The sequence below is a fragment of the Sporothrix brasiliensis genome, assembly GCF_000820605.1.
Source record: "Sporothrix brasiliensis 5110 chromosome Unknown Cont18, whole genome shotgun sequence".
In the NCBI taxonomy this organism is placed as follows: Eukaryota; Fungi; Ascomycota; class Sordariomycetes; order Ophiostomatales; family Ophiostomataceae; genus Sporothrix; species Sporothrix brasiliensis.
The window spans coordinates 2,077,721-2,103,259 of NW_024467137.1; the positions used below are offsets into that span (position 1 = coordinate 2,077,721).

General features: G+C 54.0%; 5 protein-coding genes across 5 annotated transcripts; 2 read left to right on the forward strand and 3 right to left on the reverse strand.

The window, feature by feature from the left end:
• Positions 1-804: 804 nt before the first annotated feature.
• SPBR_01525 (uncharacterized protein) lies at positions 805-2,662 on the reverse strand (the record flags this gene model as incomplete). Its single annotated transcript, XM_040759835.1, has 2 exons — positions 805-2,167; positions 2,262-2,662. The coding sequence occupies 2 exons, from the start codon at positions 2,660-2,662 to the stop codon at positions 805-807; spliced, it is 1,764 nt and encodes a 587-aa protein (XP_040619568.1).
• Positions 2,663-9,344: 6,682 nt separating this feature from the next.
• On the forward strand, positions 9,345-11,186 carry SPBR_01533 (6-phosphofructo-2-kinase; the record flags this gene model as incomplete). The annotated part of the gene is made up of 3 exons (XM_040759843.1): positions 9,345-10,004; positions 10,090-10,251; positions 10,455-11,186. 3 exons carry the CDS (start codon positions 9,345-9,347, stop codon positions 11,184-11,186), a joined length of 1,554 nt encoding a protein of 517 aa, XP_040619569.1.
• A 1,068-nt stretch (positions 11,187-12,254) lies between these two features.
• Positions 12,255-14,678, forward strand: SPBR_01379 (uncharacterized protein; the record flags this gene model as incomplete). Its single annotated transcript, XM_040759690.1, has 1 exon — positions 12,255-14,678. The coding sequence occupies one exon, from the start codon at positions 12,255-12,257 to the stop codon at positions 14,676-14,678; it is 2,424 nt and encodes an 807-aa protein (XP_040619570.1).
• A 258-nt stretch (positions 14,679-14,936) lies between these two features.
• Positions 14,937-16,193, reverse strand: SPBR_01769 (uncharacterized protein; the record flags this gene model as incomplete). Its single annotated transcript, XM_040760079.1, has 1 exon — positions 14,937-16,193. One exon carries the CDS (start codon positions 16,191-16,193, stop codon positions 14,937-14,939), a length of 1,257 nt encoding a protein of 418 aa, XP_040619571.1.
• Positions 16,194-17,443: 1,250 nt separating this feature from the next.
• On the reverse strand, positions 17,444-19,548 carry SPBR_01442 (c6 zinc finger domain containing protein; the record flags this gene model as incomplete). Its single annotated transcript, XM_040759753.1, has 2 exons — positions 17,444-18,529; positions 18,634-19,548. The coding sequence occupies 2 exons, from the start codon at positions 19,546-19,548 to the stop codon at positions 17,444-17,446; spliced, it is 2,001 nt and encodes a 666-aa protein (XP_040619572.1).
• Positions 19,549-25,539: the final 5,991 nt, after the last annotated feature.

The window sequence follows — 25,539 nt, forward strand, 5'->3', positions numbered from 1 at the left end:
AAATCTGAGCTTCATCAAGCGATGAAATCAAACGTCAAGTTCCGGTACCTGCTGTTCCGGCGCCTGAAATAGGGTGCTCATGGGGAGTTGGCAGTGCGGTTTGCCCTACCTGCTCAAACCAAAGTTCCTCAACGATATGGGTGACTACGTTCACGAGTCTAGAGTGCCTGTCAGTCTTTGTCTAGATTCTGCACGCCGCTCCATTTGTCTTATGCAGGACGCTGGATGTAGAATATCCTCACAAGTTTTGTTTTCAGTATTGTGCACGTGACACTCACATGACGATGCTCCATGTGTGGCCATCCAAAGTTTGGTCGTCTCACAGCATCCCTTGTACAATCATATCGCGTATTGGATGGATCATCATTTTTGGCACTACAAACTATGATTCAGGCATATATCATTTGATTAAAGCTTTCAGTATCTATGGCATCTCATTTCGCATCGCTTGAAAAGAATGCAGGTCATTTCTCCACAACCAACTGTCTAAACCGTACCAGCTGAACAATGACTGCCTTTTTGCCTTGAACGCCAAAACCCCCCGGATAAAGACAATTGGACTCTTCTCTTCGGATACAAAGCGTCTGATGAGACAGGGACTTAATAAAACAAAGCAGGGACCAATAACGAACGCCACTTCGCAATAAGAACATCCTTCACTTGTAAATGGTAAGCAAAGGGAAAGAAAACCAAGAGGAAATGAATGACAATTGCAGCGCAAGAACTTCGCAACAAGTAAGAAAATAGACGTCGCTCATCATAAACGCCATAGCCGGGGCTGCACCGCGGCCTCTGGCCGTGCTATTATGCATGCGTCGTGGGCGCCATGTTCAGGGGCTTGCAGGTGCAATGAGCCTCCCACTCCCAAGCCAAAAAGCTCCAGTTTAGCTCACGCCGCCAGAAGAGGCCAAGACCATGGGTGCTTCCGCCTGCGCCATCCATATCCGTGCCAGTGTGGGTATCGGTCGAATAGGGCACGTCGGGTGTCGAGCTGGGCACCAAGGTTCGGTCTTCGGCGCTGAGTCCACCGGTCAGAGGCATGCGGTTGGCAAAGACGACCTTGCCCATACGGGAATGGAGAATCGCCATCGAGCACATAGTGCAGGGCTCATGCGTGACGTAGAGCTCAAGGCCATGGCACAGATAGCCGTCCGGTGTCGGGTGTTCTTCCATAAAGACGCGTTCCTCCTCTTCCAGCAGCGGCTTATCCTTGAATACCTCAAACTCCAATCGCTGCCGATGGCCGGCGTGCCCTCGGTCACGACCGCGACTCAGCCGGTCTCGCACACGATCCTGTACTTCGTTATGCACCTGACATACGACTACGTCCTCGGTGGCTGCCGGAGGTGTTACTTCCATGCTGTCAACGCTGCTCTCGGCGTTGTGGATAACACCATTGTCGCTGGTCGGAACCACCACGGGCGGCACGGACGCACTTTTCGACGGTGGCTCGTTCTCGTTGGTGGTGGTGGTGGTGGTGGTGACGCTAGCATTGCTTGACACACTCTTTCTTCTCTGGCTCTTTTTCTCGGCGCGAACCAGCTTCTGGGCCACCATGCTGATGGCACGGAGGACAGCATGGGCCATCGGGTTGCCCGTCTTGGACGACTTGTGCTGGTGTTGCCAGCGGGCATCGCCGGCAACGGCCACCAGACGCGGTCCATCGTCTCCACGGTAGACGATACAGGCACCCATGGCTTCACCAAGGCCGGTTTCCTTTGACTTGACTGCCATTTCGTTCGCCAGGGCCATCCAGATCGGGGCGTCGTCCGCAATCTCATCGGTAGCCCGGATCACCAGGCTAGGATGTGGTCCCAGAGGGTTGTTCTTTCGGTACATGGTTGGCCAGAACTGGCTGGTCCACAAAGCGGCTTGGATTTGTGATGTTGGGGCCAGGAGCGGTACTGGGATGGATGCAATGAAGACGCCTTCTTCGAACCCGTCCACCTTGGACAATGCCTCTGCCATTTCTTTTTGCGATAGAGTGGCTTCCAGGCCCAGAAGAACATACACCCAATTCGACTTGCCTGTGTGGATCTGTTTGCTCGCAGCCGTGTCGTTCATGAACTGGGTCTTGAGGTGTGCCGGAAGATCCATAGGCTTCGCACACCGCCGCAAATGAGGCATGCCCTTAACAATTTCCTCAGGAAGCAGGTCGCGTAGGAGGCTAAATCGTAAAACGCGAGTTAGGAATGTCTATTTGGCAGACTACAAAATAACAGACAAACAAGAGACAGCCGTTGGAATGGGAATGCACCTACTTGATGACTGCACTTGTAGAGCGGATGGGCGTCCGGGTTATCAGAACTTGTCCGCACTGGTGATCGTCACGCAGCTCAAGAGTCGTTTTGAGTGGGATTAGGACGCCATCTTCAATGTGCTCCGGAATGAGGCTCTTAGTGACGGGCTCCTGGCCCTCAATAATCTCGCTCAGTTTCGCGCGGCAGTTCATTTTAGCAAGCTCAAACTTTTTGGCAGTGTCGACAACGGGCTCCGTTTGCTTTTTATGAGGTTTCGCAGTGTCTGTGTCCGCTTCAGTATCAGTCTCAGCACCGGTGCTTCCGTCTCTCTTTCGCTTCCGGCCGTCACCGGCGCCGATTCTATTCACGTCGTCGTCTCCGTGCCCCCCCTTTTCGATATGCTTGCTCTGCTTTTCCAGCATTCACAAGTCGGGGAAAGAAGAGCAGCCCAGGCAGGCGAGTCAGAGAAGCGAAGTAATGAAAGAAAGATTGAAATGGCACCTTAAAGGCAACCGACAAGAAAAAGGAAGGGAAGAAGCAGATGAGAGTTCAAAATAGCGACACCCAGTCAAGGTGGTCGGCCTGGAGATGATGGCCACACGCACGCAGTGTTCAGGATGAAGAAAGGATCGCCGAGAAAGAGTTCCTAAATCTTGGACATGGCGGTTGCCTCTTGGCTCAGACTTGTGGGATACTTTCGTGGGCCGTTGACGTTGTCGGCAGGGCCAGCTGACACAGACTAGGCGGTAACCCAAACGCTGAGGCAGCAGGTGCCAACGATGTAGTTGTAGCAGGAACCGGAAGGATCAAACTGCGTACGACGTAATTAGAGGAAAGATGAAAAGATGGTGACGAGCGTGCCTTCTTTCCGTTCCGGTATGTGATAAAATCTGGGTGGCTTCCAGTTCTAAATCTCACTGCTATCGGTGGATTTTTTTTGGCCGTGTAGAAGCGTTGACCGGGGAAATCGCAGGTCACGCCTTGTTATGTGTAAATAATGCATGAGAGAGTGCAAGAGTGGAAGGAGCGATAGTGCATGAGGTCGATTCAGTCAGGAAGGTGCGAGTGACAGAAGGCATCAAAAGGAGAAGGAGCATTCGCTGTGAACCTCGTCACAATGAATTTTTTCCGACCATTGGTAGCTTTGCGCAAAGCAGAAATAAAAGTGGGTCATATCAACCTGGCAGCAAACACAACATCCTTCCTGCGCATTCGGCGGTCGAGTAATAAGGTTGCCCTTTGTTACACACGATTTAGAATCATGATACGATATGGCGCTCATATTGGAATTGCCTTGGATGCTCTGTGGTGACTACTATCTTGAAGTTCGGTTAAATAAGAGCCGAATGAAAGTCTCAGCCTCGACCCTCTACGCTGAATTTAAGACTTACCAATTATTTTAGCGCGTGTCAACGCGAGGCTGAGGCCGTCGATCTTAGGTTGCATTTGTTCATGCGACTCATGTCTGTCGGTTTGCTCAGCAAACCTCCTTACGAGAGCCTTCCGCGTAACATAAATACTAGAGTTTCTGTGGTCTGGTAAGGCTATCTGCCTTTCACGTGCATAATTTCAAGTAGATCTTCATATTGTTGTTGAAAAAAAAATCCTCGAGTGAGCCAAGCTTCACAGTTTTGTTATCTCGGTCTCTTCTATCATTCCCCCTCTGTCTCTTTACCTGAGTATTAGGAAATGCATCCTATAAATAAAAACATCCTACTGTGGTTATGCAGCCTGGGCCAGACTCAAACCTTGTGCCTGATTTTAAAGCAACTTTCTGAGGATGTCATTCCGGGTTTGACAATTTAATATGGTACAAATTCCCGAGCTTGTCTTGGCTCCACGACGCAAGGATCTGCTGAGTGGCCTTTTCTTCCTAAGCGAGCAAAGTAATATGTCTCTTAGGCTTATGCTGAGCACTTTGTGCTACTTTGGAGGTATCCGAAGTGGGAAACCTGAGCACTCTTTTGCCAAGGGGATCTCCGGCAGACTGATACGGAGGCATGCGGCATGTTTGCAGGATGCCCAGTACATGTGCTGCAGCGCTTCGATTGTAAAAAGACTTGTGCTGCATGTTTGCAAACCTACCTTATCAGCAAAGTAAGGCGAACGGCCGTAGCATGGTGGGACCACTGCAAGGCTTGGCTGGTATCTCTTTGACATATGGGGATACCAAACCAACGGGGGCAAATGGCGAGTGGAAAAGGCCGAACTGGGATATTTATGAAATGTGATGGCGTGGGAAACAGTATGCATGGTGCCTTGCCGGTTTATGTAGCATAACTCACCAGACCTATGGCTAGCTTCGAAAAGCCCACGTTCGGGGCTACAATAAGCCAGCTATTGGCTCATGTCACCACGTATGATGCATATCTCTGTGCGACAAAATAAGTGCAGTCTGAGCGGTGCCTATCGTGAGACGCCTGCGATCTCCATCAGGCGGGCCGAGCTTTCAAAAGGGTGGTGTGTACTGTTTGTGGAACACTACACAATCTCTTGCATGATCTGCCTGTTCATGTGATTGTGGGCGCTCTTTCAGTTGGTTGGAATGCGACCTGGCTCGTCTTGTAAGCTGCAACGTGCCCCAAAAGGGCCTCTATCATTTAAACTAGAAGCGATATCCGGGCTGCCAAGCATAGTTTGTATCACTTCTTTATTCCACGCATTTGTGCAGGTGTGTTTAAATGGGGAGTTACCCAGCGTAATGTAACACAGGTAGCTCCAGAAGAGGAGTCTGACGAGCGGCGTGGGGGCACTGACCGGAACTGAATATCACGTATGGATGGAGGAGGGAGAGGCAAAGCTCATGCAATGTTCCTATCGCATTCACAGCATTCGCGTTGCCTCTCGCCAAAAGCACCTTCATGCCACCTATCACCTTCGCATCCAACACGGACATGAAAAGTTACGTCTCATTCATCACCGCCTGTCGTTCAAGGGAAAGAAAATGGGATAATGCTGAACGGATGTGTCGGAAAGCGCCCCAAAAGGCCGCACAAAACGACGAAAATATGGCTGAGGCTTGGCCGTATATACAAATGTCCCTTGTTCGCCGGTACTAAGCAGGCCATCTTGTGCTCACCTGCTGCGCGACTTCAGTTTGTTGAAAGCAGTGCGGTACAACATATATCGCCGTCTTAGATGGTGCAAACAGTCGTCACCATGATTATCCTTCTCGCCCAAGTTTAGAAGCTCGCTTGCCTGGGGCGGATCGCCAAGAATTGTAAGTTATCTTACTTCGCAATGGAAGAGGCATTTGAGGCGGGCTTCCCGGAGATCCGAGAACGAGGGCTCACTGAAGCTGTCGCGTGCTGGCGTAGGACTTTCTCCGCGCAATTCGGACAAGCGACGTTGTAACTAAGCCACCATTTGGGAAACGCGGCGCACGCCAGGGCGTCGCGACGCACCGATACAGCACTTGCCCCGAACAAAACTCCGGTGACACCTGCGGGAGCATAATGGCAGCCTGTGAGGAATAGCAACAGCTTCAGATGCAAGTGGGCTCGCGTCCCCTGTGGAACAAATACCAGCGGGTGGACTTCGATTGCCCAGTATCACTTTGTCGGTTCATCCTGATTCATAATATTGCTATTTCCCCAATCGGCAGTGGTACTTAGGTGTTATGTGGTTCCTGCTTTGTCTTCCCAGTTCTTGCCCGGGGCCACCTTCCCAACTTCGTATCTTACAGAAGGTGCAGCATTTCCTACAGCGGCAGGTCCTCTTCGCACGTTTTTAGGTACGTTGTCTCTAGACGGCGGGCGTTCTTTCCTTGACTTGGCTAGGCCAGCACCTTTCTCCTCTTTTGTGCCTTTTCTTGTCGTTTTGGGCAGTCGTTGCCCATCTCTTGCCGACCGCTTAGCCTTCCATCAAAACGAAGCCCCTCCATCTTTCACTCTGTTCTTCTTTCACACTTCCTTCCATACCTCTGTGACCTTCCTCCTTAGCGGCCCTCGCGGCCCTCGCGGCCCTAAATGTCTCGTCCAAAAAGGCGCTAGTTGATTTAGCCTTTCCCAACAAGCAGAAAAGAGCGATCGCGCCCTCCGAACTTCGCAGGTGTCTGTGAATTTTAGCCACGGAGCAAGTTGTCCCGTTGGAGCATCTGCCGCTTGTCGCTGGCAGAACCCTGAGGAGGGGGAATAGAAGAGGTTGAGACGCCAATCCTCCCCCTGTCTCCAATTCTCCGCATCACTCACCACACCTCCGGCACCACTGACGCACAGAAGCGCCGACGGACAACAGACACCGAAACAGCGAAACTGAAAGAGAGTAGTGGTCCACTCAGGGAAGCTAAAGGCATTCTACCGTCCGACGTACGTCGTATTTTTCAGTGTAAATATACTGTGTGAGCTTGGCGGGGAAACTGCCACTTCTGTCTTCTTTCGTGAAACGCCGTTCACGGCAGGTGCGAACCAAGTGGGAGGCAAGTTTCTCCAAAGCTAAATTGTGAGGTGAGGTTAAAAAAAAAAAAAAGATTAAGGGGAGCGAGCGCTTCGCATTACGGTGAAAGGACTTTTGTAATCTAGTGTGACACCCATTTCTCACGGGGCTTTTGTCAGAAGGCGTTATTTGCGAGATTGCCGCAAAGGTTGCTTCTACGCTGATTCCTGATCTTTTCTGGGCAGGTCTGCCGTCTTGCCAATATCTGCCCGTTGCTATTTCCCGTTCTGTTCTCATTGCGACGTCCGATCTTGCCTTCTTTGTCTGTTGTGTCTTGGTTTTATACTGGGCACCTTCCCTCAACCGTCCCTGCAAATTCGAAGTCACCTCTGCTGCGCAACGCTCTTGCCAAAAATTCAGAAGTCCTTCCTCGCTACCCCAACAAAACCGCCCAAAGGAGAACATGAGACACTGCGAATAACACACGCGAAACCCACGACAAAGACGACCATCAGCCGAAACCATCAGTCTCACTGCCCGACACTGAACGAAAAGAAGTGTCCAGCGGCAGAAAGACCAACAGTTGCGGTTATCCGGACTTTAATTCCTCTCTTGCCTCTTTCCGTATCCCTCTCGCATTGATCGGCCTCTGTCCTGCATACTTTCCCTTTGCGTCGCCTGGCGAAACCGGCAACCGACTTTTGGGGAAGTGGCGCACTTGCCTTTTCTCTCTTCTTTCTCTTTCCCTCCCAGTAATCAGCCAAACAGTCCTTGTCAAGGCAGGAACGAGGGTATGTATCTCGCCTTCTGTCTTTCCTTCTCAACCAACTTTGCCTGTTTTTTTTCAACCATCTTCCCTGCTGGACATCCTAATTGTCACTCCCTCTTTTTCTCTTCTTACATCATTCTCTCACGTCTTGGATTTTTATGTCCCCCCCCCCCCTGCCGCCCTCATTCGTCCCCTCTATCGCAGGCCAATCGCCTCATGCGCGAATACCAAGTACACAACTCCAATACCTAATACTAATGCTTGTCGCTTGCCCAAGCCCTTAGCACCATTTAAAACCGGCTTCCCCCCCACTGGACGTTGCATCCACTGAGCCACTGTTCCTGCCGCCCGCTCGGATCAGACTCCACTGCAAGCAGCTCTCCATTACGACCGCCCCACCCACGCCCGTGGCCTTGTGTGTCGATACGCCTCTCAGGCGCACATCACGCCCAGACAACTCAACATTCCTCCGCCACAGCGCTCTTCATTTCGCTGAATTGCACCGACTCTCCAGCACTAGCAAAAGTTCAGCGGAGACTTGCATGGACCAGTGCCAAATGCGCTCCTAACCAGTTGACAAAAAGGATTGACAAAAAAAATCTCTGGGAGACGACCAACGACGCGATAGAAAGCTAGGTCGAGCTACCACATCGACTCCAGGGCCCACGCTCCCGGCCGCTGCGGCGGCTGACGTCCCTGAACTTCCGCGGACAGTCTTTGTTCGGATTTGAGGCCAGGAGAAGGCCCATCTCTCCACCACCTAGGTGCCATCCAGTATTTCCTGTGACTCAGCCTTGGGGCGTCGCACGCTGTCTTTGCGCTGGCTCTATGGCGGCCACATTTTCAGCTCCTCCTTTTGTCTCTGACCAGACAGGCCAGAATCAGAATACAGGTTCGCAAGACCACTTTGTTTATTTCTTCTCTTCTTCTCCTAATATTCTCTCTCCCCTTCCGGTCTCCCCTTTCATTCCTCCATTTCACCAATCGACTCATCTTACGCTGTAGTTGTCCCCAACATCCATTCACAGCCCGTTTGTCCCCAACGAGCAAAGTCCTGTCGTACTCTTGGCCTTTCGTCTTACAGGGGCAGGCGCGTCTGCATCTCACTCTTGACATATAACCCACCTTGCCCGCGTCGCCTCATTGCCACAGATCTTCAAGCTACACCGCACACCTTGTACTTTCAACCACGATTCCTGCGTCGCACTTGTGCCTTTTTATCGCTTCCGAAAACCCAGTCTGCTGACTTGCGCGCCGTCGACTCTCGCTTTGTCGACTTTCAGACCAACTTCGCAGAAAACAATCCCAGCAATCCTCGCTGGCAAAGCTTGTCATGAGCACGCATCTAGCTTCAGCTACGAACTCAACTTCCTCCGCTTCCTCGTCTCCGAAACTTCGGCAAACAGAACACCCACCAATTCCTCCACCTCACGGACAAGATGGCCATCTTCTACCTCCTCCACAGGCCTCTCTCGCCCATGCGCTGAAGTCCCTGAACAACGGCACCACCGACTCGCTCCCACCACCAAGCAACATTAATGGTACCGCTGGACCTCCAACCAGCAGGCCAAACATCCCACATTATGAATCACCCTACGCACGGAGCAATGCCTCGACCGCTCCTGGGTCACCGAGAATGTATGTGCCAACAGCCTCGTTTCATGGGAACAGTCCACTTCACACCCATACCTTGTTTACGTCACCCTGTTTTTATTTCTTCCCACACACGCTGCTCGCAAAGCAAATGTTCGCACCCCTGTGGTGTTCTATTGTGCCAACTTAACGTCGACTGTGGAGTGCTTCTGGGGAGGCGTTGTAAAAAACAACCCTGCGTACGACGACCCGCACCCAGCGTTTTATTTCCTGCTGACACACTACGTCATAGTCCTCCGCTGAGACAGAACTCGGGCAGCCACACGCCGCGAGTCCGGCCACATGCGACGTCCTTGAACATCCCGGGCATGACCCGGTCCAAGGTCTCGCCCGATGGCCGCATCCCCGACCGTGATGTTGCCGCGAAGCTGGTCATCATCATGGTCGGCTTGCCTGCACGAGGTAAATCGTACATTACAAAGAAGATTCAGCGATACCTTTCATGGCAGCAGCACAACACGCGCATTTTCAACGTTGGAAATCGGAGACGCATTGCCGCCGGAGTTATGCCTCCATCTTCTTCCTCGCCCAGAGGCAGGTCGCTGCCTACCTCCCAGCACCGCCAGTCGCTCCTCAACCCTAACGGACAGGCGGATGGCCCCGTTCAGGAGGCTGCGTCGATTTTGTTAAATGGCACTCATGCTGTTCAAATCGAGGAGCCCACGACGTTCGATCTCAACGGCTCTACCGAAACTGCAGGCACTCAAGGCGACCAGCAAAACCACATGGACCAGTCCGCCAAGTTCTTTGATCCGAAAAACGAGACTGCATCCAAGATTCGGGAACAGGTCGCTCTGGAGACTCTCGACGAGCTCATTGACTATCTGCTCAACGGAAACGGATCTGTTGGTGTCTTGGATGCCACAAATAGCACCATTCATCGGCGGACGCTTTTGGTTGATCGCATCAAACAGCGGGAGCCTAAACTGAACATTCTGTTTATTGAGAGCATCTGCAACGACGAAAATGTGAGTTGTGCGAATTGTTTCCGACCAAAAAAAAAAAAAAAAAAAAAAAAATCGCAACGGACTACTAACAGTGGTACCCTTTCAGTTGTTGGAGGCAAATATGCGTCTCAAGCTCTCGGGCCCTGACTACAAGAACAAGGACCCTGTGCAGTCTCTCGAAGACTTCAAGGCCCGTGTCAAGGCCTACGAGAGTGCATACGAGCCAGTCGGTGAATACGAGGAAAAGCACGACTGGCAATACATTCAGGTAAGCCAATCATCCACAACCTATGATCTTTCGCGAAGTACCCTTCTTGACTAACACCAGTGCCACTTGCTAAATAGATCATTGATGTGGGACGAAAAATTGTCCACCACCGCCTCAGAGGCTTCTTGGCCAGCGGCATTGCGTCCTACTTGACAACGTTCAATTTGTCTCCAAGACAAATTTGGATCACAAGACACGGCCAGAGCCTGGATAATGTCGCAGGCAAGCTCGGTGGTAACTCGGATCTCACCGAACGAGGCCATTATTACGGGATGGCGCTGTACAACTTTATCACGGCAAAACGGAAAGAATGGGTCGTGGAACAGGAAACTAAAATTGCCCGCGCCTCTTTCCCACCGCAGCCTGGAGATCACACGCCCCCATATCCCGAGTTCAATCAAGACCTTGAGGAAAAGAACTTTTGCGTCTGGACGTCAATGCTGAAGCGCAGCGGAGAAACGGCCGAGTACTTTGAGGCCGACGACGATTATGATGTCAAGGCGTGGGAGATGCTCAACGAACTGAATGCTGGCACGTTCGAGGGCATGACATATGAAGAGATTGCGACAAAGCACCCGGACGAGTACGAAAAGCGTCAGCACGACAAGCTGCAATACATCTACCCAGGTGTCGGTGGCGAAGGGTATTTACAAGTCATCAACCGGCTGCGCGATATGGTTCGGGAGGTCGAACGTGTCTCAGACCACGTTTTGATTATCAGCCACCGCTCTGTGTGCCGCGTCTTGATGGCCTATTTCATGGATCTTACGCGCGAGGACATCGCGGACCTTGATGTCCCTCTGGGGATGCTTTTCGCCATTCACCCAAAGCCATATGGTATTGAGTTCCACGCGTATCGTTACAACGAGCCCCAGGGCTGGTTTGATGAGGTCCGGGACTACAAGCCACAGAAAACGCTTGACCGAAACAACTGAACTCAAGCTTGGCCCTCAAGCGACCATTTACCAGCACCGCCCCATCACGACACGCCAACCACAACGCAAACACCAAGCTTGTGCTCATCACTTGTATGAGCTATGCATTTTATGAAAACGTCCCACATAACACGACATGCTGGCAAGCAATGCTCAAATTTTGCCTTTGCTTTCCAACGTCTCTTACCTCCGTTTTAACCTATCTTGCTTTTTTTTTGCTACTTATTGCAGCCTTTTTGTTTGTTTCTTCTGTATTTGCCTTTCAAAGTTTTACCGGTGTTCTGTTAGGAGAGTTCTACGGTTATGGGGATTTTGCTTAATATTACAGCTCAAAGCTATGGACAGCAACAACACAGGCGCAAACGGCGTTCATAGGCTGTCTCAAATGCAAACGACAATACAATTTTTTGGACATCAGACATACCTAATTGTACTTCGGATTTGAAATGATTAGGAAACTTTTGGACGCCAAGTCTTGGCAGCTTGGGCCCACAGATGCATCCTGCGTATAATACTGACCAAGACTTAGACGTGGCTGGGCTTGCTAACGGCAATAACCTGAGCTCTCCAAGGCTAGTCCCGATCGGCACAACTGAGAGGCCAGCAAAAATGAGGGCCAAAGCTTAAAAACATTGAAAGAACAGGGCAACACATCTAAGCAACAAGCCAAGACCGTTCGACCATACACCGGCGTTTTTGTTCTTTTTCCTTTATAACGGGGTCTAGAAGCAGTCTCTTTTTTACATCTCTCGCCTTTTAGTTTTTTTCCATACTTCGAGGCACCCGACGGTCTTTCTTCCGACGCCATTTCCACACCAGGGCTTTCGTCTCGCATCTACGCGTTTTGCACGGCGTAGATTGCGATACGAGCGCCAAGACCAAAATTTGCCAATCCAGACTGCGGAACACGAAAAACAACAACGACAACAACAACGACAACAACAACTTCCACCGAAAAACGGCAAACGGCGCCGCTTGTCGTTGTCTTTAGCTCGAGGAACGAGTCCAATCGTAGCACAACCGCCTCCCCAGCTTCCACGAATCATTCGCCCTTCTTTCGGGCACACAATGAGCAGCGGAGACGGCCCACATGGCGACTCTTCGACGCCGTCGCCAACGTTGGGCGTAAACGCACCACCCTCGTCCCTGGCGGCCGAAGCATCGACACCAGCCGCTGCGGTTCCCGATTCCGTCCCCGCCAGTCGCACGACATCGCACAATGGCGGCGACAGGCACACGCGCCGTCGGGGGCCCAGGCCTGGACGCCGCCGCAAGCCCCAGGAGTTTCTTATGGCGGACGGGCGGCGCGTGCTGGTGGCGCTGCCCGAAGACGTGGACGCGCTGCGCGACAAGTATGCGGGCGTGATGCGTGAAGCCGCGCAGGACGGTGGCGAGGGCGCCCCGCAGGTCGAGGTGGTCGTGCATGGCTCGCAGGAACACAAGCAGTACTTGGAGGAGTGCCAGGCGCACCACCGGTCCCAGCGCGACACGCTCAGGGCCAAGTACGGGCCCGAGATGCTAGCGGAGTGGGACCGCGTCACGGCCGACTTCAACAACGTGTCGACGGAGCTCGAGAAACTGGCAGACCACTCCGCGAGCCTGGGCCACAACTTTTCCAAGTTTGGATACAGCGCGACGCTGCGGACGTTTGGCGGTGACGAGGGCCACGGCGGCGGCGGCGGTGGTGGTGGTCACGGAGGTCCAAGTGGCAGCAGCAGTCGCCGGGGCAGCGAGGTGGGCTCGAGCGCCGACAGCGTCGCCTCGGGCACGGACGACGACGACGACGACGATAGCGGCAGCGGCGGCGACGACGGTGGCAAGAGCGGCGTGCCGGTGTGGCATAACCAGAACAACGGCCAAATCATGCAGCTGTTCAAGCGGCCCATCGTCAAACAGTATTTCCACCGCGGGCTGCTCTGGCGGGCGAGCGAGGAGACGTCGGTGCAGAGTTTCGAGCTGTTCTTTGACCTGCTCTACGTCGGTATCATTGCGGTCAACGGTGACCACGCAGCTGAGTCGGCCGACGGGTTCGAGCTGCTGCGTTTCCTGGTGACGTTCTGCCTAAGCTGGAAGATCTGGAGCGACGTGACGCAGCTTGTCAGTTGGTTCTCGACCAACGACGTGGTGCAGCGCGTGGAGATTCTGTTCTTGTTTGCGTGCCTGCTGGGCGTCACGGTCAACATGGTGCAGACCTTCTACGGCTGGGGCTCCTCGGGCGAGGCGGGCAGCGCATCGACTGCTGAGCCGGCGGCCGGCGGCAGTGCTGGCGAGCACAGCCTGCTGTTCCGGCGCGAGGAACCAGCGACGGCAAGCACGAGCGAGGCCTTCTTGGCCGACACGTACCCGGCGCTGGCTGCATACTATGTGACGGCGCGGCTGTTCATGGGGCTGTACTGCTTTGTGACGGGTCTTCTCGTGCCGCTGGTGCAGGGTACAATGTTCTGCCAGGTGGCGCTGATTGTGATCGGGGCGGCGCTGTGGATTGCGAGCATCCATTTGTCGATGCCGGTGCGGCTGGCGTGCGTGTTCGTGGCACTGGCGTTTGACCTGTTTGGTGGCAGCTTCGTGGTCGGCCTCTTCCGGTACGCCAACAGCCACAGCAAAACGCGGCTGGGGCGGTACCTAACCACCAAGGTATTTGACTTTTACCCGGCGATGAACATTGAGCACAAGGTCGAGCGGACCAATGCGTTTATTTCGCTGGTGCTGGGCTACTCGGTGGTCGGGGTGCTGTACCAGAACAGCCACGGCTATGGCGTCAATGCGTTTTTGGGCAAAGCCGTGCTGGGACTGGTGCAGGCCTTCATCTTCAACTGGATCTACTTTGACATTGACTCCACCAACATCCACGTGCACGCGATCCGGCGGCGGGCCGAGACGGCGTACATTTGGCAGTACGCGCACTTGCTGTTCACGCTGGCGTTTATCCTGTCGTCGGCGGCGCTGACGCGGTTTGTGGTGGCGACGGATGTCGACAACGCGTCGCTTGACTCGCTGACGGAGATGTACCAGGCGCGGTCGTCGCCGGAGCTGTCGCTGGGGCTGCGACTGTACTACAGCACGGGTCTGGGCGTGTCACTGTTTTCCATGACGCTGATCGCGCTGTGCCACCAGCACAAGATCCCGCCGACGGCGCGACTGCCCAAGTGGGCGCGAATGGCGAACCGGCTGGCGGTGTCGGCAATCTTCTGCGCGCTGCCGGCGGCACAGACGCTGTCGTCGCTGTCGGTGATGTCGATTGCAACGGGGCTGATTGCGTGGGTGCTGATTGTGGAGATTTACGGGCAGTCGTGTGTGGGGGACCGTCTGTTTGAGACGCGGGAGGCCGGCGATTACACGGCGCGGTGCAGCCAGCGGCGGCTGCGGAAAGCGCTGCGGGACGCGGAGCGGGAGCGCCAAAAGGATGTGGAGGACGGCGGTCGCGACCAGCCGCAAATTGATGTCAATGTGCTGACACAGGGCCAAAAGCACGGCGCAATCTATATGGAGTAAGGAAGATTTTTATTTTTATTTATTTATTTATTTTTGATTATGTTTTTACTTTCTATAGTAAACAATGTAGGGGCAATTGGTATCATCTTTGGGAATATATCCCAGGTAAGTCTAAAGCGCAAAAGAGAAGTCTAATCGTACATAAGAAATAGAAAGAAATAGAACAAAAGACAAAACAAAGAAACACAGGAATTGCAACAGACATGTCCGGGTTCGTATCCCACCCCGGCCTTCCAACCCTCAAAAGGCAGCGCCAGCCTAAACGACGGCGGCGATCTCTGCTTCTCTGCGACGGTCAAGCTCCTTCTTTAACATGCTAATGCAGCTCGCGACGGCGAGAGTGACGACCATGTCGCGGTTGGTCTGGCCATCCAAGTCATGCGGCGGCGCCGTCTTGACGTCGCCAAACTCTGCTTCCTTGGCAACCGACAACCACTCGTGCAGGTCGATCTGCAGGCGACCGCCGTTGCCGGCACCGTGCTTACTGGTGCCAGGCGTGCGCAGGGCGTTGCTGCGGATCAAGCGCGCCACGGGGCGGCGGACTTCGCGGGGCTTGCCAACAGAGGTGCTGCTGCTGGCGCCGCCGCCGCCGTTGTTGTTGTTGTTGTTGATCGAACCAAAGACCTGCGTGACACGCTCGAGGATCATGAGGCTGTTGATGGTGTTGTGCTTGATGATATCCTTGTCGTTGGGCGACGCGCCATCATCGGCGGCGGCGGCGTCGATAAACTCTTGGGACAGAGCCTTGCGCTCGTCGCGGGTCGCGTAGCGCCACTCAAAGGTGCCGAGGCGCGAGCGCAGGACGCGGACGCGGTTGAAGATGGACTTGCCCGTGAACTCAAAATGGTCCCACGCGGTGGCGTCGTCGTCCACGGATAGGGAAGCGTGGTTGGGATCGAACAGGGCAATGCGCGGCGGGCGGCCCGGGCCGACCCGGTAGACGGTTGTGCTCAGGACGCGGTGCTCGCCGGTACTGCCGCTGCCGCTGCCATGCGGCGGATCGTAGCTGCCGCCGGCAACGAGCGTGCACGAGTTGGAGCTGCGTTTCTCGCGGAGCGAGATGAAGACGGGCGGCCGGCTGTACATGGCGGTGCCGTCGTCGCTGTTGACCATGTAGACGTTGATCGGATCAGGGCGCGACATCCGGGCAAAATCGGAGCTCATAGACTTGCCCTGTGTGTCGAGCTGCAGCTCCAGCGTGGGATGGAGGGCGACGCCCTCAAACGACATGCTTGGCGCGACGCTCTTGGCGCGAGCACTGGACGCGGTCCCGTCGAGCTCATCGTAGGCGGGTGGGTTGTCGCCCTGCGCGCCAATGTCGTCGCCGTTGCTGCTGTTGCTGTCGCTGTCGCTGTCGGCGTCGCCGCCGCCCGCGTGCTTCTCGTAGGGAGGCACGGTCTCGGTCTGGGCGAGAGTCGACAGAGACTCGGAGCTGCGCTTGTGGCTGCGGTGGAGGAACGAGAACCGATGACGCTTCTCGTCGCTCGCGGCGGCCGATGGGACAAGGCTGGCCATTGTGGGACGCGCGGTGGAGGATCGAGGATGTTGGGGTGGGTGCTCGATCCAAGAAATGTGAACAAGATTTTGCGGTGTAGATTGAGTGCTGTGTTGTCGTTGTATTGATGTTGTCGACAATGAATATCTCCAACTCTAAAGCCGGGGCTCACACCCTCTTTATAAGCTCGGCGGTCGACAGCCTTCTTCGTTCCATGGATCCCAGCGTCGTGGAGATCGTTGGTTCATTCGAGTCAATGCAAAAGCTTCTAGACCGTTTCGAGCACAGCAGCGCGCACTCCGACACTCAAACGGCAATGACAAACGCCCGACAGACTCGACGAAGTGCCTTTGTGCGTCCTGCCATGCTGAGACCTCCCTGCCTATCTGGGCCCAAAGCGGCGCCCATTCGACTCAGCCTTGCATGGTGCCTTGAAGCAGTGTAGAACGAACGAACGTCACAGAGCGCCCCGTGGAACCTGATTGGGTTAGTTCGGATCACTCTTTTCCTTTTCCAGCCATTGCAGGCCGTTCAATGCGAGAAATACGATTGGGGAGCAGGCTAGCCAAGTAAAATTTGTTAGTGGACGTCTCAGGACGTTATGTGGCTGTGCGGTCATCGCCACTGGGACGTCTGCGCCTCGTCAGTTAGTACGGGGTCTCGGTGTTTAGTTTTATGGCTAATGGCTGCGCTCACGATGTCCCTATGCCTCGCCAAAATGTTTAAGGCATGTCGTACTTTAACTTGTGACGAGTTCATTTTTTCAAAAAGAAAATAATAATAATAATAATAATAATAATAAAGAGGAAATCCCCTATTCTGTAAAGGAAATTATGGAGAGTTCATGCCATTCATTTTAAGAATAAGAATTGTCAACTAAATCACGAGTAAATGAACAAAAAGTACTTTTTTGGTCTTGTGAAATACATAAACGGAACATTTATATCATATTACTATTAGCCACAGTGACAAAGTCCTTATAGTTCAATTTGACTACTATCAAGATGCATCCCATACGTAGTCCACCAACAGACACGCGCTGTAGCCCGGGACTTAGATCGACGTCTGCTGGGGATCGATATCAAACTCATTTGACCGGCTTAAGCTCACACATGGGCCATTCTATACCCGTGAAGAGAGTGTTGGAGAGCGCAGGCAGTAAATCGTAACATGTTTCATTTGCGGTTATGGCCCGTCGTACATCATAGAAGCGTGCTACACATCCAAACAAAGAGATCAAACAAACGGATCAAACAATACGCCACAAAAGTTATCGCTGCTTGCCAAACGCACCCAGGTCCCGGTCCAGTTCCGACTCGACCCACATCGGCCACTTGTTGTAGGCCAGGTACTCGGGCTCCACCTGTCGGTTGAGGTGCTTCAGCCACCGGATGATGCCCGGGTCCATGGAGCCGTCCACGTCCTTGACGCCGTCGACCTCAATGGACGGCACAGGCTTCCCCGCCGACCGTCCCTCGGCGCTCTCCATCCGCGACAGAGCCGTCGACACGACCTCCTCCTTGGAGGTGATGCGCGCCATGATCTGTTTGAGCGCAATCCAGTGCGTCGCCAACAGCACAAACACCTGCTTGTCGAGGTCGATGACCTGGCGGAACTGCTCGTGCGGCAGCTGCATCCACCATGCATAGTGCCGCGTCATGGCCGAGTACGCCTCCATGGGCGACACCAGCAGCGCCTCGGCCATCTCCACCACCAGCTTCTGGTACGTCGTTGCCATGCTGTCGCCGGCGCAAAGCGGTGCAAGGTTTTGGCAGGCCGCAAGCGCCGCCATGCTCCACTGCCGGTCAATGGCCGACATGGGCTCGATCGCCGGCCGCAGCAGCTCGGCCTGGTCGTTGTTCAGCAGGTTGCGGAACATGATGCGTGCGCCCTTGAGGTACATCTGGATCGCGACCACAATGATGCCGCGGATAAACGTCATGTACTCGGCCATGCCGTCGTCGAGCGCCACCGACTGGAACGTCAGCGCAAAGCACGTCGCCATCAGCGCGTTGCCCTCCTCGAACATCGGCGTGCCGGGTGCGCTGGAGCCGCCGTGCAAGTCCCAGGGCTCGCCCGAGCTCGACCCGGACTGTCGTCGCGCCCCGCCGCCTTTCCCGCTACTCTCCTCACCCGTGCTGTGCGGCGACGCGGACCCGGAGCCGCTGCGCTCGCCCCCGGCCGGCTGTGACTGTGCGGCACCGGAATTGGGCCACTTCGGGACGGCAGCCAGCGTCCGCTTGATCGACCGGATGGCCTTGAGACGGTGGTCCATCGCGGCAGTCACGAGGCTGGGGTCGTCCCGCATGAGATCCGAAGCGGCCATGCCGAGCAGCGCGTGCATCAAATAATCGTACTGTATTGTTAGTATACGACAAAAAAAGAAAAAAAAAAAAAAAAAAAAAAAAAAAAAAAAAAAAAAAAAAAAACGAAGAAATAGAAGGGAAAATGGCAACACACCGAATGTGAAAGGCAGGGAATCTCGTGCGTCCAGAGCGAGTGGTTCCCGAGGGGGTGGTGCGGGCTGCAGTGCAGCAAAAAGTGCTGGAAGAAGCGCATGTCCTGCAGGCTGAAGAGCGGAATCTGGTGCTGTGGCTGGTGGTTGACGAGCGGCGCCACGGGGTACTCGCACTGCAGTCCCGTCTTGAGGCAGTGGCCACAGGCTGGCCGCGTCTCCTGGCACTTGATGCGGCGGCGCTTGCAGTTGAAGCAGCCACGCCGCGACTTGGTGTGACCGCGGCGCTCGAGACGTTTGTTGTGGCTGCTGTTGCTGGCGGCTTCGCTGCCGCTCAGGTTGCCCTGCATGTGGTGATGGTGCTGCTGCTGCTGCTGCTGCTGCGGCTGATGGCGGTGGTGGGCGTGGGAGTGGTTGTTGCTGGCGAGGACCAATGTCTTGCCGGTCACCGACGGTGCCGAGATGGACAAGTTCCTTGCGTCGGGCGACGTGGTTCCCGGCACCAGCGGCATGGGCGAGAGGCGGCCCGGTGTGGTGGAAGCCGTACTCGCGCTGCCGCGCGGCAACATTGTGGAGCCGGTCGATGCGGCTGCCGTTGTCGATGATGCTGACGAGCCCAGGTGGAACGCGTGGGGGGTGGAGAAGTGCATGTCTTGGTCGACGACGTCAAAGCCGCCATGGCTGTGGCTGCGCAGACCACCGTCGCCCACGGTGCCTGGTGACGGAACGATATGTTGACGTCGTAGTTGCTGGTCCCTTTGTTGCTGTTGTTGCTGCTGCTGCTGCTGTTGCTGTTGAGGGATATTGCCCATAACATCGCCTGGCGCCTGCATGAAGCCGTAAAAGTCAAAATCGGGGGCCGGAAGCTCCGCGTCGGCGGCGGCTTCCGGCTCGTCAAACATCAGGTGGCCGTAGTCCATGCTGGTTCCGGATACTGTGCGACTATGACGCGGTGGCGACACGAAGAGGTGAGGCGGCGTAGGCAACAAGGACGGAGGGGTAAGGTATGCGAAATCCATCAATAAAGGGGCTGAGGAGAGAGTGGTGTCGTTGGAGGTGAGAGGTGAGGTCCGGGACGAAGATGCTGATGGAAGGGGGAAACTCGTTGGAGAAAAGCTCGTTGGAGAATGAAGGAAGTAAGGTTGCCTTGTGGGCAGCCTCAGAGTGGGGAGGATTGGAATAAAGAAGGTCAAGATGAGGAAATGCAAAGCCAAGAGTGCGAGGTCAAAATAGACGACAAGAATGGTAAGAACGGGCAGTTGGCTGATCGGCAAGAACGTCCGTCCCACGGTGTGCACGTCTGTTCTTTCTGTTTTCGACTTGTCTTCTTTTGCCCGGGCATAAGATGGTGGGCAGGGAAGGTACGAATGTAGAATGTCGTAGCGGGCAAGAACGGCGCTACCAAAGCCGCCCTGGTGGTGGTCGAGGCTCAGGTTGGTCCGCCGTTGGGACTGGAGCCGGCGGGCACCCCTTTTCGCATGCGTTCGCGTCGCAAGGTAGCACTTCTTGGTATCTTGCCTCTGGGCACACGCTTGGATACAGCCGTGACGGAACGCCCTGCGAGAAACATTCAATGCGGGCTTGGCTAGAGTGTAGACGGTTTTTGGTGGCCTAGGTTGTGACGTCTGAGACGATACCTGGATACCTGGATACTGGATACTGGATACCTGGATAGAGCTGAAGAGAGAGTGGATTGTCAGATGTCGGCTCGAACTTGGGCACTTGAATGCTGGGAGCCGAGGACCGAAAGATGGAAAGATGGATTTATGAATGGCGACGTTGCCGGAGAGTGTCGTGAATTTTATGTCGCTCCTTCTTGTTTTATGTCGCTTCGTTCTACGCAGCGACTTCCCACACTTGTTCTCAAAATAACACAGTTGAATCGCACAGGTTGCGCTGCGCAGGGCAGGAGCGATCGCGAGCGATACACATGTGCTCAGCCTCGCCCGGGACTGATGCGGCTCGGTGTCTCCTTGGCCATGGGGTCTCCTGTCCCTTTCTCCAGCGCGCTTGAGGCCCTATAGCACCCCCTCCAAGAGCCGCACCCGAGCCCCCAAATGTGAGACGGCCCTTTGGCAGTTCGGGGGCTATGCAGGTGGGCTGGGCCTGCAGGCCGTTGGCGCACTACGACTTTAAATTAGTGGGTTCTTGCCTTTTATGTGGTTCTAGCGGGCCTATGTGGAGTGGGGACTATACAGAACTATGGTACGTCTTCTTTCGCGTCATTCTTTCAACCTTTCCTATGTCTCATTGTTCTGTGCGCGGGACGATCGTCCCTCGGGTGCTATGGTGGCACGTTTGGTTGGGTCTGGTGCTTTCTCGCTGCGCGGTTGAGATAAAAACGAAAACGCAACGTCGCAATTTCCCTGTTTTGTGCCTCGTGTTTTTGTTTCCCACGGGTGGTGACTCTTTCCGCCTATGCCTTGTCACGGTCCCTCGTCCCTTCCCTTCTCCTGAACGCCAGTGCCGGCGCGAAGGAACTTATGAGGACGACGGAAGGGAAAGGGGAAGGAAGGGGACGTCAGGGGCTCGTCGGCGGAAGGAGTCAAGGAGGAAGAAAAAGAATGTGGTAAACTGGTAACGGTTTCTCCACATTTCGTTCGTAGATACGACGTAATATTCCGTACCTCCTGCAATTTGGTGCCATTTGGTGCCATTTGGCGCATTTTCGTTCATTTTTGGTGGCTGTTTTAAGCTTATCCCAGAGACCTCCTGACACTTCTCTCATTGCATTTTTGTTTTCGCCCTCACTCACGCCCGTTTACTTCTCCTGGCTCGCCCGGGATGGCTTCCGTTGGCGTTCCCGCAGTTCCAACTCATTTCTGGCGTCTCTTCGAACATGGTTCGCCGCACCTCAGAGTCGAAGCACTGAGCGCAATGCGGCCTGGCTGATGCTTGGCATGCGCTAATTGGACGACAGGCAACATTCTCTTTACTGAGTAGCGTTTTTTGGGTCGCTTCTGGTTGTATTTCGTATTAGCTGTCGTTTTAGCTGAAGATCGGCGCTGCAAAGGGGCTGACCAGGGAAGAAGACGGTTGCCTAGGGCTGACAGAATGCAGAACCGTTGCTTCATTCTCGCCCTGTAGTGCGAAAATCTGCCTTGAAGGGAAGTTCCAGATGCCCAACACTGGGTTGCGACAGACAGAGAGAGGACAGACGTTTATCTCGCAATTGTCCCGAGTCTTTTCATTGTGTGATACATTGAGACGCAGCAAGATCTGCTGGACGCACGAGTCAAGGAAGGGGCGCTGGAGACAATGTTAAAATAGGAAGGAGGCGATGCGATGCGATGCACGATAAACGAGCAATCGGACAGGCAAGAAAGAGGCAGGAAGGGTTGCTGGCCTGCTCCTTCCTGGCCAAGGCCCAAGCAAGGCCCAGAACGAAGCCCCGTCCAAAACCCCGCAACTTGGTAGCGCATCAACCAAAATGTGACGATGCCAACGGCCACGCCGAACAACAACGTTAGTCAATCCAAGCCAGCGATGCCTCCACCCTCCACCCCTGCTCCAGCCCAAATGTACTTATCTTACCTTATCTCGACGGTGTACATGAAGGTGCTGGCAACCCTTTTCATCACACAGAAGGCAGCGAAGGCGATCGACACCGGCGCAGCACTTCGCTTCATCCCCTATTTGTTTGCGATCGCCAGATGTTTCGCACAGACTCGCACGAATGAGAGATGTCTCGATGCCCAGCACTCTTTGAGTGCTGTGTACTTCGTATGACCTCTTTGTCGGTCGGCTGTTAATACGAGTAACCTGGTCCATGCTCCAGCTTCTCCCACTGTGCCGGCCGGCAAGACCCAAAGGCCAAAGTTGGCCAACCTGGACAAGAACGCCAACGAAGACGAGCGACAACGCGCTCCCCAATGGTCGTCTCGTCCCCCCGTCCTTCATCTCCTCTCGTTCTTACTCTAGGGCCACCCCGCCGGCCGTTCTCCGCTGTATCTATAAGTGCCACATAGACCACATGCTCGCGGTAAGTTTCTAAAAACGGTACTAAGTATTTTGTACTTTTAGTTATTTCAAATACTGGTAAGATATCGTTTCGTGGAGCGCGCTCCTCGCAGCCTACAGCGGTATGCCAAGTTATCTTGCATGACAATCAACACTTCTCATCGACGACGTCTTGCTTCGGCTCCTCATATCGTCTACGGCGTACGGTTCACGAGCACGTGCCCTCACAGAATACTGATTCACGATGTTGTGTTTGTGCTTGGCCGAAACGCCCACGCTCAGGCCGGAGGAGCAGAAAACAATTAATGACGACACATTTCTTGGGCCATCCTTTTCTGCCTTACCAGGCGATTTCGGCTGACTTGGCGGAACAGCAGAGAACCAATCGAGGGCCGCCGCCAGCAGCCGCCAACAGGTACAATCCAAATGGGAAAACGAAACAGTGTGATCCATGGTCCAAGGGTTTGTTGCACCACGCATCACACCCTACCGCGACTTGAATGTTTGTCTGCGTCACCGTTTCAAGCATCTTTTGGAGTACGGAAGTGGATGCAACAGGGATCTTCGTCCTTTCTTTGCAGCACTGTGAAAGTCACTCTCTTGGATCGGCAGCTCCTGCGGTTTCCTTCCGCCCTTGCCATGAACACTGTTGGACGGCTGGCAAACATTGTCACTTCGGGTTGGGACAGCCCGACTCTTGGGTTGCGTCTGCGCGTCAAAACCTGCCTGTGCTGGCGCCCCTGTTCCACCCCTCTGACGACTCAGACCACCCTTCCGTGGTCGGCGATCTCACCTCTCGCGTTGTCGGCCCCTGTCACGCCCTTTCCCGTGGAACTTGTACGCCGCGGAGTACGGATGTTTGGACCAACAATTTTTAATCACTATCCTACCGAGCACGTTGGGTCGGCGTGTCGGCCGTTTTGATTGGACAAAAGCTAGCCATTCCCTCTCAAGGCCGACCATCTCGAACCCGAAAAAAAAAAAAAAAAAGGACCCTACGGCGTTTATTCAATGTACATGTACGCTGCAGGGGGCCCTAGAAAGGGGCAGCGTGATGATTGATCCTTGCCGTGCCCGCGAGAACAAAACAGCCAACAGGGGGAGCTGTCGAAAAGCGCGAATGTGCTCGGTATCACATCTTGGAATGGGCGAGAGTGAGAGTTGGAAGGACAGGAGCCACAAAAGCAATAAAGGAGCCCTCGAAAATCTACGGGGGGCTTCAAGAGCAGTGGAAAGGAAAATGGGAAAAAGAACGGAGCAAAGAAGAAGAAGAATCCTTCGCTTCCTGTGTGCTCTGGCTGGCTCCTTGTTGACAACTGACGTCGGCATACTGTGCCGCGTTGCCAAAGGATCGTACCTGCTTCCCTCTCTGCGATGCGCATCCATCAGTTCTTTTGTCAAGAACGATCGGGGCCCTCCGTGACCATAAATAGGTCGTGGTAGCGTGGCAGCGTGCCAGGGACATAAATAGGAGTGCCAAATGGTGAAACGGGAGAGGGCAGTGAGATTGAGAGCTGTCCAGTATCAGATGTACGGATACGCATTTTGCGAAAGGGACCCAATGTCCATGTCTCTACGCTGCGCCTCACCCATTTCCTCTTCAAATGCTGCAGATTCTTCATCATTTTGCAATATCACGATACCTACTTTGTCTTCTTTTTTTGCACTTTCGATCTCAGGTCTATCTGTGACTCGCTTTTCTGTTCTTCCTCGTGTCGTTGAATTGGATGTGCTGCGCCTTCTATCTAGCCAGCCACATACACAGAGAGAGACAAGGTATGGCGTGATTGCGTCACTTGAGGTAAATGGTATGGTTGTCTGACCACGACGAGCTCCTAGGACAATGATGTTTTGACGGGGAGACGGTCATGTCGTCTCACGTATTCGGCGAACCTGCATCACTCGATGCGTAGGCATATTGTGCTATTTTAAAACCTCGAGACTTTCTGTTCTTGGCTTTGACGCCAGAATTCAGAACATGTGCTTCTGGAACAGGTAGCCAGAGTACGATATGCTTGTTTGAGCTCGTGAATGTGCAGCAAAATTGAAGGATAGCATCCTCTGGACGGAAACAATATGAAAGCTCAAGAGCTGCTGGAGAGTTGAGACGACTCCGTGGCGTGTAGAGCGGCAGCGATCGAGTGGTTATTGTCATCGGGCGCCTAGAAAACGAAGAGCTGAGAAGAGATCTGATACCCGCGGTTTGACCCATGGTGACGTCGGGCATGGATGGCGGAAGGGCGAGACATGACTGAAGACAGAAGTGATGAGGCGAACCGACGTGACCTGGACACTGACGTTGAAGGACGTATGATGTGAATAAGAGGAGGCTCGAAGCTGTCTGTTTCCATTTTGTAGGTCGATCTTGGCATGCTCTGGATGATTATTGCTTTCTCACGATTTGGCGATGATGGCCTCTGGCGCCACTTTGCACAGGTACCTTTTGTTCTCGTGTCAGTATGACTTCCATTTGTCTACTCTTGATAGGGAATGGAATATGTAATGAACGTTACCTGCCTATGGCATGATGATGCATTAATGCTATAACGGACTGTATCGCAGCTTGTCGCATGGACAGGTTGACAATGAAGGCGTGCAGTAGATTTGTATTGCATGTTCCGACATTTCCTTGGGATGCGCTGCACTGCAGAAACGGGCGCGCTATGATTACCGTGAATGACACGCACGAGAGCAATGTTCAAACTCTCGTCTGGCAGAAGCTGGCGTGTGTTTTCTTTTCTTTTTTGTCGAGAACTTTTGTCACGAACTTGGAGTGGACCGTTGTGTTGGTCCATCTGAGGATAGATCTTCACAACAGGAGACATGTTGGGAGTATCGTCTCGTACTCTGGTCGTCTGAAAATGCAATGGCCTCGGTTCTTTTGTTTCTCGATCTAAACTTTTGTAATTAATGTTCGTACTGTCCCGAGCCAAGACGCGATATCTGCCGTT